A 15,761-nucleotide genomic window follows, 5' to 3' on the forward strand; every position below is an offset into this window, starting at 1 on the left:
GCAAAACCAATCTAGCACGCAGCATGTAGACGCTGCCCTCTCATCAAGGCCGCACGGCGATGGCGCTTGCTCTCATGACTACCATACAGCACTGCTCTGCTGAGCCCGCTATCGCTATCCATGCACTGTAGTGAGCCGACGGGGCAGCGGCGACCGGGAAGTGACCAGCCGTGGGTCATGAGGGCAGCCGGAGACATTGGCCGTTCGATGGCCGCTCGCCGTTGATGATCGCAGGTAACAAGCAGCAGAGTCAGCGAGTCGAAGAAGGGTCATAAAGTCTACTCCCCCCCCCCTCCCCTTGAACCTATTGTCATCTTGCTCCACCATCACACCCACACCGAACGCCTTCTTCCCCACCGCCAAATTATGATGAAGCTTAGCTTCTTTACGAGTTCCTGCCTACTAGGCCTGCTTTGCGCAGTCACGGTGAGGGTGCCGTCGCCAGCTCCCCTCTCCTCAACGAAGAGCTGACGTTTCCCGTCTTCCTCGACCGTTAGATTACCGCCATGCCCATCAACGTCCCAAATGAGAGTCGCGGCATGCACGACGTTGCTCCACCCACTTGGCCTGACAATGATGCACGAGGGTGAGTTTGGTTGCAACAGCCTCCTCAATCGCATCACGCTGACCTACTTCAGCCGGTGTCCCTTTGCAGCAGCTTCCCCATGGTTACGACTCACACCCTCGCCGGCGTCAACCAGGGCGACGCTTACGACCATTCTGGCCAAGTCAAGTCCAAGTTCGGTTCCATGTTCTCCCCCGTCATCCCTGGCTCCCTCAAGGGGGGCGATGCGAAGAAGCCCATTGTCCCAAAGAAGGTCTTCTCCGGCGTGCCCATCAGCAACGGGAGCCCCCACCACCGCCGCGGACGAGACGCAGAGGACGTCATCCGTAGCGAGCATGACCACATCAAGAAGTCTCACGTCTCCTCTAAAGACAAGCTTCTGATGAAGAAGAAGCGCTTCGGAGGCACCGGGGTCATCACAGGTGGGACTGCCGGGCAGGGCGACACGCAAGTTCGGCGCAAGGTGAGCGAGGAAAAGAGATTCGGGGGACCTGGTGTCCTTGTCGGCATGAAGCCAGGAAAGGTGCCCATCCACCCGACCAGTGGAGAAATCAAGCCTGGCGAGGCGAAGCAAGCGAAGGGTTGGCAGTGAGGTCGACGATGCCGCAAAGGGTTTGTGAGGATCATGCGATAGAGTCAGTCGCTCGATGACCGTCAGACTACACACGCTAAGATGGGACGATACGGTGACGGATCCCACGACTCGCGAATCTGCTCCTCCGTTCTCTGTCATGCCGCCGTACACTTGGTCATGATCGCGCTCTTCTCTCTCGTCACGCACACGCTCTTGAATCGGCTGCTGGACTCCGTGAAATGCGAGCGTCGTCGTGTCTCCTTTGAGAGCTGCCATGGTGACGAGAGCGTGTAACAGGGCTCGCCCTTGGCGTCTTCGGCTCGTCTGCTCAGAGAGCGATTTTGCGCGGCGGAGTGGCCGCCAAATGAGGGTGTCGAGGTGGCTCGACGAAAGCCGGGCGGGCCCGCCAGCAGCGAGCACGCGGCACGGGCGGGGCGCCCCGACTGGCCACTGGCCGACTGCTGAGTGACATCTTCGTCCTCGCCTCTTTCCCCTCGCCCCCTTCCTCCTCACTACCACCACTCTCCACATCCCCCTTTCTTCGCGATGGCCATGCTTCCTCGTGCCGCTCGCCCCGCCGTCAACGCCGCTGTGCGCCCGGCCATCGGCAACACCATCGTTGCTGCTCGTGCCTTCTCTTCGACTCCTTCTCAGGGAGCTACGCTTCGTGAGCTTGAGACCCGCCTCAAGTCGGTCCGCAACATCGAGAAGATCACAAAGTCGATGAAGATGATCGCCTCGACGAAGCTCAACAAGGCTCAGCGTGCCATGGCCTCTGCTCGCGCTTACGGCAAAGCCAACCAGGAAGTCTTTGAGAACTCGGAGGCCAAGAGCGCCGAGGGTGGAAAGGCCCTCTTTGTTGTCATCTCTTCGGACAAGGGGCTCTGCGGTGGTATTCACTCGTCCGTCGTCAAGCGCGCAAAGAAGGAGCTCCAGGCCATTGGCTCAGCAGCAGGCTCTGCCGACTCGACGGAGGGTCCCGCCATCTTTGCCCTTGGTGAGAAGCCCAAGGCTCAGCTGTCCCGTACGCTCCCCAAGAACATTGCCGTCTCGTTCAACCAGATTGGCAAGGATATCCCCACCTTTGCCGATGCCTCTGCCATCGCAGACAAGATCGTCTCGTCGGGCATCAACTTCGACAAGGTCAACATCATCTACAACTCGTACGTCTCCGCCATGAGCTTCGAGTCTGCCATCATGGAGGTCCTCTCGGAGCAGTCTCTTCGTGACGCCCCCGGCTTCAGCACCTACGAGCAGGAGGAGGACACGACCAAGGACTTGGCCGAGTTTGCCCTCGCCAATGCCATCTATGCTACGCTCGTCGAGGGTCACGCAGCTGAGATCAACGCGCGAAGGAACGCAATGGACAATGCCTCGTCGAACGCTGGAGACATGATCACCAACCTCAACATTCAGTACAACCGTTCTCGTCAGCAGGTCATTACCACGCAGCTTATCGACATTGTCACTGGTGCTGCTGCGCTGGACTAAGTGTGTGCGATTGAGACGTGCGAGAAGGGATTAGAGGGGTGGAAAAAGCAGGCAGCACGTGTGCAGGATGATGCCCGATGTACGAGCTGCAAACTCTGAGGCAGAGTGATAGAAGGTAGAATCTGGCGATTCAGCGAGAGATGGACGAGGAGGAGGAGGAGGAGGAGGAGATCGAGACGAGGGAGGATGAGGCGGCTACCTCCTATCTCCTGCACTCGACCCAAATACGATTCTTTTCAAGCAGACTGTTCGGCGTGCTAGCGAGGAAGATGGTGATCAGATGTCTTCACGGCGGTCTGATTGAACGAGCATTCATCTCCTCCCATCTGCCTTGACTCTGAAGTCGCGGCGATGCCATGCCAATTCTGTTTGAAGGCAGCTTGACCTCCATCTCCCGCGATGATCGAGGTTGCGTGCGCCACGTGCGAGATCTTCGACCCTGTGCTGCTCTGTGGCCGAAGTTGCCCGGTGGTTGCCCGGTGCACCCACACTCTCTCGCGCTGGTGGGGCGAGAGCGCCAACGCAAGCCGGCGCGGCCTCGGGTCTGCCTTCCTTCCTTCACCCAACAACATCTCCACCTACCTTCCTTTCCTCTTCACTGCACAACCATGAGCATCACCAAGACCAACCCCGTTCCCCCTTCGTGGAAGGACTTCGCCAAGGCCTCGTCCGACCTCCTTGGCAAGGACTAGTGAGTGCCATCCTCGACCGACACCGACTTCTTTTCTAATCCGCGCGCGCATATACTGACCATCGTCATCAATCCCACCTCGCACTGTTCCTCACCACCAGCCCCATCCAGGGTACCACCCTCGAGGTCAAGACCCAGGCCCCCAACGGCGTCACCTTCAAGGTGCTGGGCATCCGCGACACCAAGTCCGGCAACATCAACGGCGACCTCGAGGCCAAGTTCACCGACAGGTGCGTCCAGCGAGCAGGCTGCGAGACTAGAAGAGGCTTCAGACTTCATGAGACTGACTTTTTTCACCCTCCTTGTACGCCGCCAGGAAGAACGGCTTCGCTCTGACCCAGGCTTGGTCGACGGCTAACGTGCTCCGCAACCACGTCGAGCTCGAGAACCACATCGCCAAGGGCCTCAAGCTCGAGCTCATCTCGTCGCTCCTCCCCGACAAGCAGGCCAAGTGAGTGCAACAAGGCGTGACAACAACAGTTCTCCTTCTTATTTTGTAGCTAATCACTCGACCGTCTCGTCGTCGCTCTCGCGCCAGGAACGCCCTCTTCGCCTCGACTTACAAGCAGCCTGGTGTCCACACCCGCCAGCACCTCGACCTCTTCAAGGGCCCCACCTTCACCGCCGACGCCGTCGTTGGCAAGGACGGCTTCCTCGCCGGTGCTGAGGCTGCCTACGATGTCAAGGTGCGCAAGCGCGGAGTGTGCTGCTGATAGTCTCTTCAGTCGAGCTAATGCCCTCTCCTCCTCGCTTCACGCACAGGGCGGTAAGGTCTCGCGCTACAACCTCGCGGCCGGCTACCAGGCTCCGGAGTACGCCATCACGCTCCAAGGTCTTGGCAACCTCTCGACCTACTCCGCCTCCTACTACCACCGCGTCAACGCGGACATTGAGGCTGGTGCTCGTGCCACCTACGACTCCAAGTCGGCCACCGCGGACAACCGTGTCAACCTCGAGGTCGGCACCAAGACCTACCTCGACGACGCTGCCTTTGTCAAGGCCAAGATCAACTCGGCCGGTATCTTCTGCTTGGGCTACACCCAGGCTCTCCGCCCGGGCGTCAAGGCCAGCCTTGGCCTCGCGCTCGACACCGCTAAGCTGGCGAGCGCGGAGAACTCGGCGGTCGCGCACAAGGTTGGTGCCAGCCTCAACTTCGAGGCTTGAGCAGCTGAAAAGGCGTAGAAGGGATGCCTGGCATGGAAGAGAGAGTGTATGCTGCACGGAGGGTGGGTCGGCAGCTATGTAGAAATGCAACAAGGTCTTGTCTTGTCAACAAATGGATGATCGTGTACCTTATGACGGTGTGTGGGGCAGAGGCAAAGAAATGTTGGAGATGCTGATTGGATTGATTATGTTGTCTTGGGCGCAGGCTCACTCGCCCAGACGCTGACCCGTTCCCCACTGATGCCCACCACCATTGTCTGCTGCGCCGCTACTGCTGCCACCGGCAGACTTGCTACCGCCACCGCCACCCCTAGGCTCAGCCCTGCGCTGCTCAGCGACAGCCCCACCCGAGCTGCTCGCGTCAAGCTCTTCCTCTTCGTCGCTATCGCCGCCTCGACCTTGACCGTGCTGCACGCGCCCTGTCACACCTGCAGATCCAGTCGTGCGACTTCTCAAAGTGGCGGAAGACGCTGAAGCCGCTGGCACACCAGATGAATAGGTGCTTCCTCCGCTCGGCCCACCAGCTTGGCCTTGCACCACGGCAGGGCCAGAAGGGGCTGCGCGCTCATTCCTGCCTGCGATGGACGACTCGCGCTGAGCACGCAAACGGCGTTCTGTGGCCTCGAGGAGGGCGTCTCGCCTGTGTGCGGGAGTAGCTGAAGTCGACGTTGATGCTGTCGATCCACCTCCGCCTCCACCGCCGAGGAAGCTGGGCAACCATGACGATCCTCCTCGTGTAGCTGCGCCTACCCCACTACCACCAATGGTCTGTCCAGCAGCACCGCCTCCCGAAGCCCATGCCCCGACGCCTTGCCCGTCTCCAAAGTTGCGACCTCTCGGAGCGAAAGCCGTTCCACCCCATGCTCTGCTCGCTACCCGTCCTCCTGCACCCCCTGGAGCGTCTCTAGCAGCCTGCGCGGCCACATCTTCTGGTGCCACGCTGTCCGGTAGCAAAGCTTGCAGCCAACCAGGAGGGGTAGCCAGCCTACGAGCGGCCCCTCCAGGGTGATCACCTTGAGCCGCCTCTGCCAGCACCCACCAAGCATGCCCCGCCAACAGACCTGTAGCGCTCTGCATTGCCAACGGCAAGCCGCCACGCAGCACATCGAATCCCAGGTAGGCGTAGGGTAGCAGGTTGGCAGGAAGGGTAACCAGGCCGAAGAGACTGACCCTGGCATTCGGGTTGTGTCTCGCCCACAGATAGTTAAGCGCGCTCAGCATAGGGTTGAATAGCACCGTGCTCCCGAGCGGGTAGTTGGTGCCCAGAATCACAAACCCCATCATCAGCAACGCCCACGCAAACTGGCTGGTCCTTCTAGCGAACCCTTGGCCACTAGTCTCCAAGTCCAATGTGTTCCTACCGAGCAAGAAGAGGTCGAAGACCATCTGAAGCCCTCCATTCTGGCCTAGCCCAGTTAGGAAGAAGCAGGTGAGGGGACGCCAGATCTCGTAGTTGCGGAGGATGGCGGGATACCAGAGGAGGAGGTGGTACGGGTTCAGGAGGGAAAGGATGCATGGAAGGGATGTGACGAGGGTGGAGCCGATGAGAAAGCGGGTGATTGGGGGGACTTTGCGGCTTGAGTGTCAGAGAAAGGGAGGACGTCAGCATGAGCTGCATGAATGGAACAACGCGATCGATCATGGCCGACTCACATCTCGTCCATCTTGGGTGGAGCGCTGCGCAGCGAGGCCTTAGGATGGGCAAAAAGTCTTGCGGGGCCCCTACACGGCCTTGACTTTCAGTAGTCTGTGACTCCTTGTATGCAACACCTTAGCTCAAGGAAAGCCGAAGTCGTTGACTGTGGGTGTGAAGGAGAGAAGGAAGGCCTGTGCGAGATGCGAGCTTCACTTGAGTCTCCCTCCTCCACGTCGGCATCGCCTCCGCTTCTCTGTCCGCCTTGACCTACGCGACCGCTTGCATCGCCGTAGAGACAGACTCATGAATTTCAGTAGGAGAGAGCCATCACAAAGCTCACTGGGTGCGACTGTTGATCTTATTTGATTTCAGAGAGGGAATCACACGGCCCGCGTCACGACAATAGAGAAGAGAGAAATTTGGCGTGTAGGCAAGGCAAGGGCTCGCCTGGGTAGGTGGTTGAGGAACCGTTATTTAGATAGCAAGAGTCGATTAACACTGGGACAGCATCGCCTCCTCGAGTGACATCACGCTCAGTAGATGTAAGGGAAGATGCGGTAAGGCACCAGCTTGCAGTAGCGCTCCCAGTCCTTGCCGTACTTCTCGTGGCAAGCCTCGTCGTCGCGCAGCTGACGGTGGACCAAGAGCACCAAGAAGTACACGACGTACATGTAGACGAGCGGCGTCTCGAAGCCACACGGGAGGGACCAAGCCAGACCCATGATGAGGTCGCCCATGTAGTTGGGGTGGCGCGACCTGCCCCACCAGCCAGAGGTGATGAGACGTCGCCCGCTAGACGTGGTCATGTATTTGAGCTTCTTGCTGTTGTTGCCGTTGCGGAAGTCGTTCTTCTCGCCGTTGGAGACGCGGAAGATGTAGTACCCGAGCCCGTTGAAGGCAAAGATTGCCAAAGAGGCGATGAGACCCAGCTTGACGGGGTGGAAGGCGAGATAGCGGGCTTGGAGGGAGTAGACGAAGGGGACCCAGGTGAGATCGCCTACCGACAACATGAAGCCAAACCCGTCCGTCGTGATGTCCATCGTGGTGAGTATGGCCGCCTCGTTCCAGAGTGAGTCGACAACGTACAGGATGTGGAAAGCGTTGACGAGAAGCATGCTGTCGGTAACCTTTCCGTGAAGACGCACATACTGGTGGCAGGCGCAGCTGATGTCAAGGAGGCACCAGAGGATGAGGCCGGGGCGAAGCTCATTGAAGTATTTGATGTCGAACTTGCCAATGCGAGGGTTGAGCTCACGGCCAATGAACCAGTCGTACATCAGGTTTCCCGTGTTGCCGCCCTTGGCCAGGAGGCGTCCTGCGCCGAAGGAGCGAGCATGTACGTAGATGGCTTGCACGACCGAGTTGACGAGGGAGACGGTGACGAGGCCGACCCAATGGTCGTAGAGGAAAGTGAAGGCCTGCGGTCCCTGCGTCAAGATGAGCGCGGCGACGAGGGCAAAGGCCAGAACAAGGGTGCGCAGAGCATTGAGTTGGTATTTGAGCTTGCCTCCTGTGCGAAGCTCGGTGCCCTCGACCTCGGGTGCGGGAAGCAATGCCCATGCAAGAACGCAGAATGCGTACCAGCCAAAGTAGATGATCCAAGCCTGCCCATCAAAGAAGCTGTCCTTAATGCCTTGTCCCATCAACGACATGATAGCACTGACGTTCTTGGGCGGGACAGCGCAACCGACTTGCTCGTTGCAGAAGTAGTAGAGGGCGTACGAGAAGAAGGGCACAGTCGTGGAAATGAAGAATGCGCCAGGCGGGCCCATGAACTCGTAATGTTCCGATTTGGGTGCGAGGACCTTTGGGTCGCCTGCGGGGAATGTCCCCTTGGTAAGCATCGTCTCCTTGGACATGGCTCGGGTCTGCCTGCGTTGCTTGGGGGCTGGAGTTGGGGTAGCTGGGGAGGCTGAGGTCGAGTTGGAAGCGGCGGCGGCGGCCGATGTCTTGGAAGCGGATCTGGGCGTTGACTTGGAGGGACTAGGAGACGCAGCTCCGTTGTTCTTTGGTGACGAAGGGGAGCCGGCGTCCTTGAGGCTCTTGCTAGAGCGCTTGCGTGACGGTGTGCGCGAAGGCGTTCGCGACGATGCGCTGGTGAGAGTTGGAAGGAAGGAGAGAGGAGGTATGGAATGGTCAGAGAGGTGAGCGAGCTGTTATTTGCGTCGCGCCGAGGGGTATGGTGATAGGAGGGCAAAGGGGAAGGCGAGATGGGCTTTGATAATCTTCCACTTTCGAGGTCGACGACGACGAGGCCGGGCTGTGCGTGCCTGCAGTGTGAAGACGACGACGGACAATGGACGACTCTCTATCCGTCCGTCGCTCTTGAAGAAAACGCCCAAATGCGCCCTCTCGCTCATGCTGCAGCAGGCGCATCCATCTCCACCCCACTGGTATTCCGATCGCTCGACTGGCTCGCTCGTTTCCGCGCTCTCTCTGTACCCTCCCATTTGCCCTCTCCATGCGCTCTCCTGAGTGAGCGTAAAGCCATCTTCATTTGAGTGAAGCCCGGACTGCAACGACGCAGCACGCAGTCGGCTGGGATCGCGGAACGATACGAATGCGAGTATAATGCGGGCGTCGCGTCCGGATGAGCAAGCAAGCAAAGCAAAGCCCCTCGAGCCCTCTCCCCGCCGCCACGGACGCCGGAATCCATCCACCCACCATCCACTCCACTCCAGAGACGCGCACGGTCGCTCCTGTGCCTACTCACCGTGTCGAGACCATCGCAAAGAACCAGTAAAATGCGAGTGACCTGTGCCGAGCTCGTTATCCCAATCTAATGCAAGAGGGGAGGGTCTGTGCTGCTGAAGCGTGCGATCCGGGGGTGGATGGATCGAATGGATAGATTGACAAGTCGCGTGGTTGCCCTAATTGACGGAGAGGGCGACGAGCGGACACGACAAGCTCCACGCGGAATTGGGACTCCACGATCCAGAGAGCGATCGTGAGCCACCGATTGCACAGGACAAGTCAAGGAGTGTATCGTATACGTGGTCACTCGGAGGAGGCATGAGAATAAAAGTACATCGTGGAGAGAAACACCAAGCATTGGGAAGCACGGGAATCCAGCCTCACGCGGCCTGGCATCCCCAGCCATCCCACCCTTCTTTGGCGTCGTCATCATCATCAGCCTCCTCACGCCATGAGCACCTGCTGCCCACAACAAACTCCTGACCATACCACTTGCTGAGCAGCAGAGCCACAGCATTCCTACTGCTGACCGTGCTCGTCTCCATTGTACTCACGAGCGGCTCCATCGCGTTCAAATAGAAGAGCCCCTCGTCCGGCTCGACAGCCGCAAAATCCCCTCCATCCTCGCCGTCACTACGCCTAGGTCTCAGCTCAGGGTACGCGTCCCACTCCTGTCTATATGTCCAGCCTATGCGTTCGAGACCGAAAAGTTCGTCGAGCTGTTCGTCGGAGAGGCGCGAGGGACTGAAGATCTTGACGAGATGCTCCTGGCTGGAAGAGGGACGGCGTGGCGGGAGCTTGGCGAGATAGCTGAGAGAGTTGAAGTCGAGGGTTGGGCTTTTCATTGCGGCTGCTTGTCGAACGTTGCGGCTGAGAAGAGAGCGCCAGCTTCGTGACGGCGAAACTGGTTCGTCTTCCTCACCGTCGCCTCCATCTCCATCTCGTTCCCGCTTCTGCCCCGCTCTCCTTACAGCCTCATAAGTCGTGAGAATACTGGTAGGCACATCCGATCCCTCTGTTCGTCCAAAGTACTTCGCCTTCGGGTGGCTCGCGTTCGTCGCCAAGAGGGTGACGTGCAGATGCACGTACTTGTCCACCGGAATGACTGCCTCAGTGTTCATGAGCGTAATTCCGGCATTATGCCACGGTGTCGCAACAAGGACAGCATCATAAAGCCCGCCAGTTCCCGCAGCCGTGCCTACCCACCACTTAGGCGCATCCTCCCGTTGAAACTCGTCGTCGCCAGTCGCTGACGACTTGCCGGCCGCGACCGCCTCTGCAAAGTTAGCAAAGCGAACGACCCCAGTGACTTCGCCGTGCTCGGCCAGGTGTAGCCGGGCATTGCTCCGCACGAGCAGCTCCTGGAAAAGGCGATAATTGCCCCCTCTGATACCTGCGGCCCCGCTTGCTGCTAGGCTGACCCCGCCGCCGAGCCCATGAATGGAGTCGGTGTTCCTGGAATCGCAAACGAATGCAACGCGATGCGCAGGTGAGCGCTGCTGCTTAAGTCTCTAGCTCGCCGGAGCACTCCATACTCACTGCCCGTAATTGACCCTCGTAGCCGCCTCAATGATCTCCTCAACGAACAACTGCGAGACGCCCTTGCCGTAGAACCACGAGTGAGCATCTGACGCAGCGGCTTCGTCCAGCTTCAGGGAGCGGGAGAGGGCTCCAATGGTTGACCAGGGGAACCCGCTTTGCGTCTCATTACTAGCAGCCTTACGCTCGTGCATCCAGCGAGGGCTGTATAGCTGCATAAAGGCCTTTTTGAGGTCCTGCGTGTGTGCAGCAAGGATGACGAAGTCAGCACATCCCGTCAACCAGAGTATGCATCAGGCCTTGCAAGCTCACGTTGACAACAGATCGCGTGGTTACGGGGCTGTACCCGTAACGCCAGAAGAGCTTTGTAGAACTCCACCACCCATCGCTCAAATCCTCAATCACAAACTGCTGCCCATCCCAAATGGCCGTAATGCTGCCATCCTCATCCAGCTTGGCATCCGTAGGTAGATCGAAGTCCTTTGCAAAGCGTACCATGTTCCTATTCACGTCGGCGAAGATCGAGGCGCCGAGCTCGACGGATTCATATCTCTGGGGATCATCGTATGGGTAGATGACACGAGCCCGGCCGCCAACGGAGTCGCGCTCGTAAACGTGGATATCTACACCTTCTGAGGAGCGACCAAGGAAATCAAGCTTCTCTTGCGCTTTGCTGAGCCAGTAGGCGGCTGAGGAACCAGAGGCGCCACCCCCAATGATGGCGACCTTTATGGAGTGAGAGGTGGGAGACGTCGATGTTTGTGCTGCGAAGGGGAGCTGCTTGCCTGCCACGGGCAAACATGACAGCAGGTGGCAAGCGAGAACCACTGTGAGGGTAACATGGAGCCTCATGGCCGCGAGATGAGGAGTTTGGGGGCTGGGACCGGAGGCGTTGATGGCAAAGGAGGATGAACCCAACGACAAAGGAGTGGCGGAGGCGGAGAGCAACGTCCGTGCACGAGCGGTCAAGGCAAACCACGTGGTCGAACAGATCAACACTTTCTCTTGCTCGGCACTCGACTACCGGCCTGGAATTGGGAGAGGCAATCACTGTTGCTCCCTCACCATCATCAGCCATGTCCTCGACAGCCAACAATCCTTACTTTCAACTGTGGGCTTCACGACCGCAGACCAAGCCACCCACCTCTTCCAGCTCGAAAGGTGGCAAGGCGGGCTCTTCTTCCACGGCAGGCTCGCAACGCTATCGTGTCGACCTTGATGCTCCGGGAGGTGTGACTTATGCGCCATCAGACGAGACGGGCGTACATGGCATGAAGCGTAGGCTTTTCCTGCCTAGGAGAGGTGCGAGGGATGATGAGTACGATTATGGGTGGGAGATCGCGCAGAGGGCGAAAAAGGAAGAGGCTGCCCTTGCCAAGAGAAGAGGCGAGGCTGCGCGGCAGACCACAAGCAGTGGAGATGCGCCGTTTGCCATTGGGGATGATGATGACGACACAAAAGAGGCAGCAGACTCGCTGAGCGCGCTTCAAACCTCCGCTGTAGAAGCAGAAAGGAGCGATGCCCAACGGTACAAGGACACGATCGATATGACCCCTCGCCTCCCACAAGAGGGTGATTCAGCTACCTCTGCCGATCCTTCCTACTCTTCCTCCTCGACTCATCCATCAGAGGCGGCGCCCTCGATCCTTAGCCCCTCCCATGCAGCCTCCACCCGCTCGACGCGAACAACTGCGACCACCCTCGCCCTCCAGCGGGGCGAGCTCCCCAAACACCCTCGGATCGACGGCTCAATAAACGTTGCCTCCTTCCGGCCCCCGCCCTCCATCACAGGAGACACGTATCGCTCAGTTGACCCATGGAATGCGCCCTCCTACAGTGGGAGGACAGAATTCGACCGTATGACGGAGCAGGAGAGGGACAAGGGGATAACGAAGGCAGAAGAATTCGCCGGGGAGGGCATGGTGCCCACGAGGGGGGAAGTAGAGGAGAACGCTGCCAGAGAGGGCAGCGACGGGGCGACCATCAAGACTACAAAGACGCGCGGTACCACTGCCCCCACCACAACCTCGGCTGGCCCTCTCCTGATTCGGGACATCTTCATCCCCGACCCTCGACCATATCGCCCTCTCCGGCTTGTCCGTCGAAGCGACCCTCGTCAAGCTCTGGTGGTCTGCTCAGGCCTCACGATGTCCTCTCGCCAAGCTGCCACGTATCAAGCAGCCGTACGCGCGGCCAAGGAGGCAAGAGGGGAATATATCGACCTCTATCAGGCGGAGAGGGCCAAGAAATATCTGGACAGCTTTGGAGGCGATGAGAGCGGTGAGGTGAGAGGAGGGCTGGGCGTGTACTTCTGCCCACCAGACCCGATGATGAAGCCTGCACATGGCCATGCACCGCTCGAGGACGAAGGCGAAGGCGACAAAGCCGGCTCTCGTGCTGAAGGGAACTTCTCCCGCCGAATGGAGCGCGTCGTCTTCCCTTACTCCCCCACGCCCACCCGCGCAATGTTGCGCTCCGTCATTGCCGCGCTAGAGTACGTCCCTTGGCACGAGGAAGGGTTCGACAAGATCGTCGTCGCCATTCCTTGCGCGCATGAGTGGCTCGTGAGGGGAATTGCTAATGATTTGCACGAGTGGCGACGTAATGCTTGGAGGTTGACAAGGGCGATGAGGATGAGTCCGAGCCCCAGCTCTGGCGAGAGAGATGGCGGGCTGTTCGGACAGGTCGGCGAGACCGTCCCTGATCGCGATCTGTGGGAGTGCTTGGATGCTGTGGTGACCAAGTGGGAGGAAGTTGATGTAAGTGTGCGCTTTTGGTGTTTGGCACCGCAGGAGGAAGAGCAAGGAGACGGCTTTGTAGGGAGGGCGCATGAGTTGGCAAAGGAGGGAGCTGCAAAGGACAATCAGCAGCCGCAGATGGTGAGGTGGGTCAAGAAGAAGGGGCAGCAGAACAAGTGAGCCACGTCGAGCCGTCGCTGCAACAGGGTGGGACGGGGTTTGTGAGAAGCTATTTAATTCTTGTCGACAGAACAACACCGAGGAATCTACGGCACATAGAGGAGCGAAAAGAGTGTGGGAGCGAGGCAGCGTGAAGACAAAGAGAGGAGCGAGAAGTGAACGGTCCGGAGGGGGAAAGGGAGGGGTGCGAAGGGGCTGCGGCAGTGGTGACCAGACGCCAGGCAGAACCGGCTGCCTTGTCGCTGACACCGTCGCCTCGCCATTGAGGAATCGAGGAGCCATTTGTTGCCGAGTTGCAGGCAAAGGGACCGTTACGTAGAGGAGCGAGCGAGACCGAGGAGAGCAGCGAGTATATATGAGATGAGCAAGATTGCTTAGTAGACACCGCCGTACGCAGCATCGTCATCCTTCATCGAGCTGGCCGTCGAGATGGGACGTTGGCCTTGGGCGCCACCAGCAGGCATGAGGTGCCCACCAGTCAGGTTGCGCACCTGCAGCGAAGCAGGCGGGGCCGCCGACCCGGACGCAGCGTCGCTAGCACCGCTGGAGGCCGGGAAGTACTCTGCATGCTGATCACGGGGCGAAGCGGGGGAAGCGCCCTGTCCGTAATTGTCGAGCAGCGAGTTCAGGCCTGCAGATTGGCGGCCGTTCGAGGCGCTGTGCATGTAGTCCTGGTGCTGGTGGTGTTGATCTTCGTCAGAGTTGAGATTGTACGTCTGTTGAACATTCGGCAGATCAGGCGTACCACTGCGCCCCTGCTCCATGCTGGTGGGTCGTCCGGAGGTCTCGTGCGCTTCGGACTGAGGGGTAGGGTATTGACGATGTGCCTGCTGCTGCTGGTACTGATTCTGCGAAGAATAGTGGCTACCGTCGCTACCTGAACGGTCGAGTCCAGCAGATGCGGCATTGGGGTCCTGGTATCGGTGGTACGAATCGCCGTGGCGGTCCAGGTGGGCGTAGGGGTTCGAGACATTGTGCATGCCACCGGCAACGCCTGCGAGCGAGTAAGGGTCACCGCCACCAAAGGCCATGGGAGGGAGCTCGGGGACGGGCGCCTTGTTGAACACAGCGCCGACACCGGGACCGTGGGCATCGTTGTGGCGCGCGAACATCGTCGGCGGGCGCGGGGCACCACCGTCATTGTGCGAGTAGGAAGAGCCGTAAGCCCCGCCCATACCAGCCGCTGCGCCAGCGTATCCCATATCCTCGTACCCGTTGAGGCTTCCAGCACCACCGCCAGATGCGGGACCAAAGTTGCGGTGCTCCGTCATCGACGGTGCATGCCCATCATCGCTCTCGAAACCTTCAGGTAGCATGACCGACTCGCGGCGGAACTGATCAGCATCGAAGGGGTTCGTCTCGTAAGGGTCGTTCTTCTTGCTGTACTTCTTGACGAGGAAGCCAATAGCTGCAGCAACGATGACCACGCCGGCTAGGGCGGCCGCGACGATTCCGATGATGGGTCCGGCACCAACGCCATTTGAGTCCGAGGTAGGCGTGGCAGATGCGGATTGGATGGGAGCTGCGGAGGAAGTGATGAGCTGAACGGACGTGGCAATCGAGTTCGAGTTGGTCACGGCTACGACGGATGTCGGGGCTGAGGTCGTCTCTGCGGAGCGGGTCGAGCGGACACGCGTAGAGGTGGGCTCTTCGGTCGTCGACGTCGACGATGAGGAGGTAGTAGTAGGCTCCTGAGTGGACGAAGAGGACGAGGAGCTCGACGTGGAAGATGATTGAGTCGTCGACGAACTGGTCAATACGTCAGAGGACGTCCTCGTACGGCTCGTGCTTGACGTAGATTCGGTAGTTGAGGTGTCAGCCGTCGTGGTGGGGCGGGTCGTCGTGGTGTCACCGTCATTCGGTGATGCCGCCTTGGCGTTGCCGGAAGAGAACGAGTCTCCTCCATCGTCATCGTCGCTACCTCCACCAAAGAGGAGGCGCTTGACATTATCCTGCGAGCGCTCGACATTTTGGCGGATATCTGCTGCAATGTTGATGCGACGCTGTTGACGGTGACGCTCCAGGCGTCGCTTTGCGTTGAGGGCGTCGGTCATGTCGGCGGGGATGGTAAAAAGAGAAGGCGTTTAGATGAGGATGAAGATGAGGAGAAACGGTCGCGCCAGTGATGGTGTCGGATGCGCGAATGCAAGCAAAGATCGTGGGATGTGAGGATCAAGAGAACGTGTGTTTGCAGAGTGTTGATGGAGAGAAGGGGAACGAGCGTAGGCGTGAGCCTGGACTTGGAGTGAGAATGAGAGTGGGGAGAGGACCTGCTCTAGGGGTCAAGGCGATGACAGGGGGCTGCGACGCCGATGACGGTGATGATGACGATGATGGTGGTAGTGAGGAGGAAAGTGACGTGTTGAGCTTCAGGCCTGGCTAGGAGCAGCGAAGCAGGCTCCCTCGGCCAAAGCCGTGGCTGCGAATGAGGGGCCCAGGGGGGGTCGCAGGGAGCATCGACCGAGGGGTGCAGCCAACGAGAGGGAGCC

At 59.3% G+C, this 15,761-nt stretch overlaps 8 protein-coding genes across 8 annotated transcripts; 4 read left to right on the forward strand and 4 right to left on the reverse strand.

Moving 5' to 3' along the window:
* Positions 1-506: 506 nt before the first annotated feature.
* BDZ90DRAFT_259058 (hypothetical protein) lies at positions 507-1,157 on the forward strand (the record flags this gene model as incomplete). Its single annotated transcript, XM_025508132.1, has 2 exons — positions 507-586; positions 656-1,157. The coding sequence occupies 2 exons, from the start codon at positions 507-509 to the stop codon at positions 1,155-1,157; spliced, it is 582 nt and encodes a 193-aa protein (XP_025363606.1).
* A 495-nt stretch (positions 1,158-1,652) lies between these two features.
* Positions 1,653-2,850, forward strand: BDZ90DRAFT_230998 (ATP synthase F1 gamma). Its single transcript, XM_025505680.1, has one exon. The coding sequence runs from the start codon at positions 1,686-1,688 to the stop codon at positions 2,628-2,630; it is 945 nt and encodes a 314-aa protein (XP_025363607.1). The 5' UTR covers positions 1,653-1,685; the 3' UTR covers positions 2,631-2,850.
* Positions 2,851-3,213: 363 nt separating this feature from the next.
* BDZ90DRAFT_230999 (putative mitochondrial porin) lies at positions 3,214-4,610 on the forward strand. The gene is made up of 5 exons (XM_025505681.1): positions 3,214-3,321; positions 3,423-3,551; positions 3,638-3,772; positions 3,860-4,007; positions 4,084-4,610. Exons 1-5 carry the CDS (start codon positions 3,239-3,241, stop codon positions 4,483-4,485), a joined length of 897 nt encoding a protein of 298 aa, XP_025363608.1. The 5' UTR covers positions 3,214-3,238; the 3' UTR covers positions 4,486-4,610.
* A 20-nt stretch (positions 4,611-4,630) lies between these two features.
* On the reverse strand, positions 4,631-6,306 carry BDZ90DRAFT_273896 (DER1-domain-containing protein). The gene is made up of 2 exons (XM_025508819.1): positions 6,139-6,306; positions 4,631-6,061 (listed from the first exon to the last, which is right to left on the reverse strand). Exons 1-2 carry the CDS (start codon positions 6,147-6,149, stop codon positions 4,693-4,695), a joined length of 1,380 nt encoding a protein of 459 aa, XP_025363609.1. The 5' UTR covers positions 6,150-6,306; the 3' UTR covers positions 4,631-4,692.
* A 205-nt stretch (positions 6,307-6,511) lies between these two features.
* Positions 6,512-8,970, reverse strand: BDZ90DRAFT_231001 (hypothetical protein). The gene is made up of 2 exons (XM_025505682.1): positions 8,835-8,970; positions 6,512-8,215 (listed from the first exon to the last, which is right to left on the reverse strand). The coding sequence occupies exons 1-2, from the start codon at positions 8,846-8,848 to the stop codon at positions 6,655-6,657; spliced, it is 1,575 nt and encodes a 524-aa protein (XP_025363610.1). The 5' UTR covers positions 8,849-8,970; the 3' UTR covers positions 6,512-6,654.
* A 225-nt stretch (positions 8,971-9,195) lies between these two features.
* Positions 9,196-11,268, reverse strand: BDZ90DRAFT_250276 (hypothetical protein; the record flags this gene model as incomplete). The annotated part of the gene is made up of 4 exons (XM_025507684.1): positions 10,667-11,268; positions 10,355-10,590; positions 10,087-10,270; positions 9,196-10,035 (listed from the first exon to the last, which is right to left on the reverse strand). Exons 1-4 carry the CDS (start codon positions 11,204-11,206, stop codon positions 9,196-9,198), a joined length of 1,800 nt encoding a protein of 599 aa, XP_025363611.1. The 5' UTR covers positions 11,207-11,268.
* Positions 11,269-11,356: 88 nt separating this feature from the next.
* BDZ90DRAFT_136700 (hypothetical protein) lies at positions 11,357-13,459 on the forward strand. Its single transcript, XM_025503425.1, has 2 exons — positions 11,357-12,769; positions 12,830-13,459. The coding sequence occupies exons 1-2, from the start codon at positions 11,431-11,433 to the stop codon at positions 13,270-13,272; spliced, it is 1,782 nt and encodes a 593-aa protein (XP_025363612.1). The 5' UTR covers positions 11,357-11,430; the 3' UTR covers positions 13,273-13,459.
* Positions 13,460-13,646: 187 nt separating this feature from the next.
* Positions 13,647-15,326, reverse strand: BDZ90DRAFT_259064 (hypothetical protein; the record flags this gene model as incomplete). Its single annotated transcript, XM_025508133.1, has 1 exon — positions 13,647-15,326. One exon carries the CDS (start codon positions 15,324-15,326, stop codon positions 13,647-13,649), a length of 1,680 nt encoding a protein of 559 aa, XP_025363613.1.
* Positions 15,327-15,761: the final 435 nt, after the last annotated feature.

The sequence above is a fragment of the Jaminaea rosea genome (genome assembly GCF_003144245.1).
Source record: "Jaminaea rosea strain MCA 5214 unplaced genomic scaffold BDZ90scaffold_3, whole genome shotgun sequence".
In the NCBI taxonomy this organism is placed as follows: Eukaryota; Fungi; Basidiomycota; class Exobasidiomycetes; order Microstromatales; genus Jaminaea; species Jaminaea rosea.

Excerpts from the sequence above, each read along its gene's own strand:
- BDZ90DRAFT_136700 (XM_025503425.1), top strand. The coding sequence starts at position 11,431 with ATGTCCTCGACAGCCAACAATCCTTACTTTCAACTGTGGGCTTCACGA. Across the intron at positions 12,770-12,829 it reads TGCTGAAGGGAACTTCTCCC|CCGTCATTGCCGCGCTAGAG; the intron begins GCCGAATGGAGC and ends CAATGTTGCGCT.
- BDZ90DRAFT_230999 (XM_025505681.1), top strand. The coding sequence starts at position 3,239 with ATGAGCATCACCAAGACCAACCCCGTTCCCCCTTCGTGGAAGGACTTC. Across the intron at positions 3,773-3,859 it reads CTCCCCGACAAGCAGGCCAA|GAACGCCCTCTTCGCCTCGA; the intron begins GTGAGTGCAACA and ends CTCTCGCGCCAG. Across the intron at positions 4,008-4,083 it reads AGGCTGCCTACGATGTCAAG|GGCGGTAAGGTCTCGCGCTA; the intron begins GTGCGCAAGCGC and ends CTTCACGCACAG.
- BDZ90DRAFT_230998 (XM_025505680.1), top strand. The coding sequence starts at position 1,686 with ATGGCCATGCTTCCTCGTGCCGCTCGCCCCGCCGTCAACGCCGCTGTG.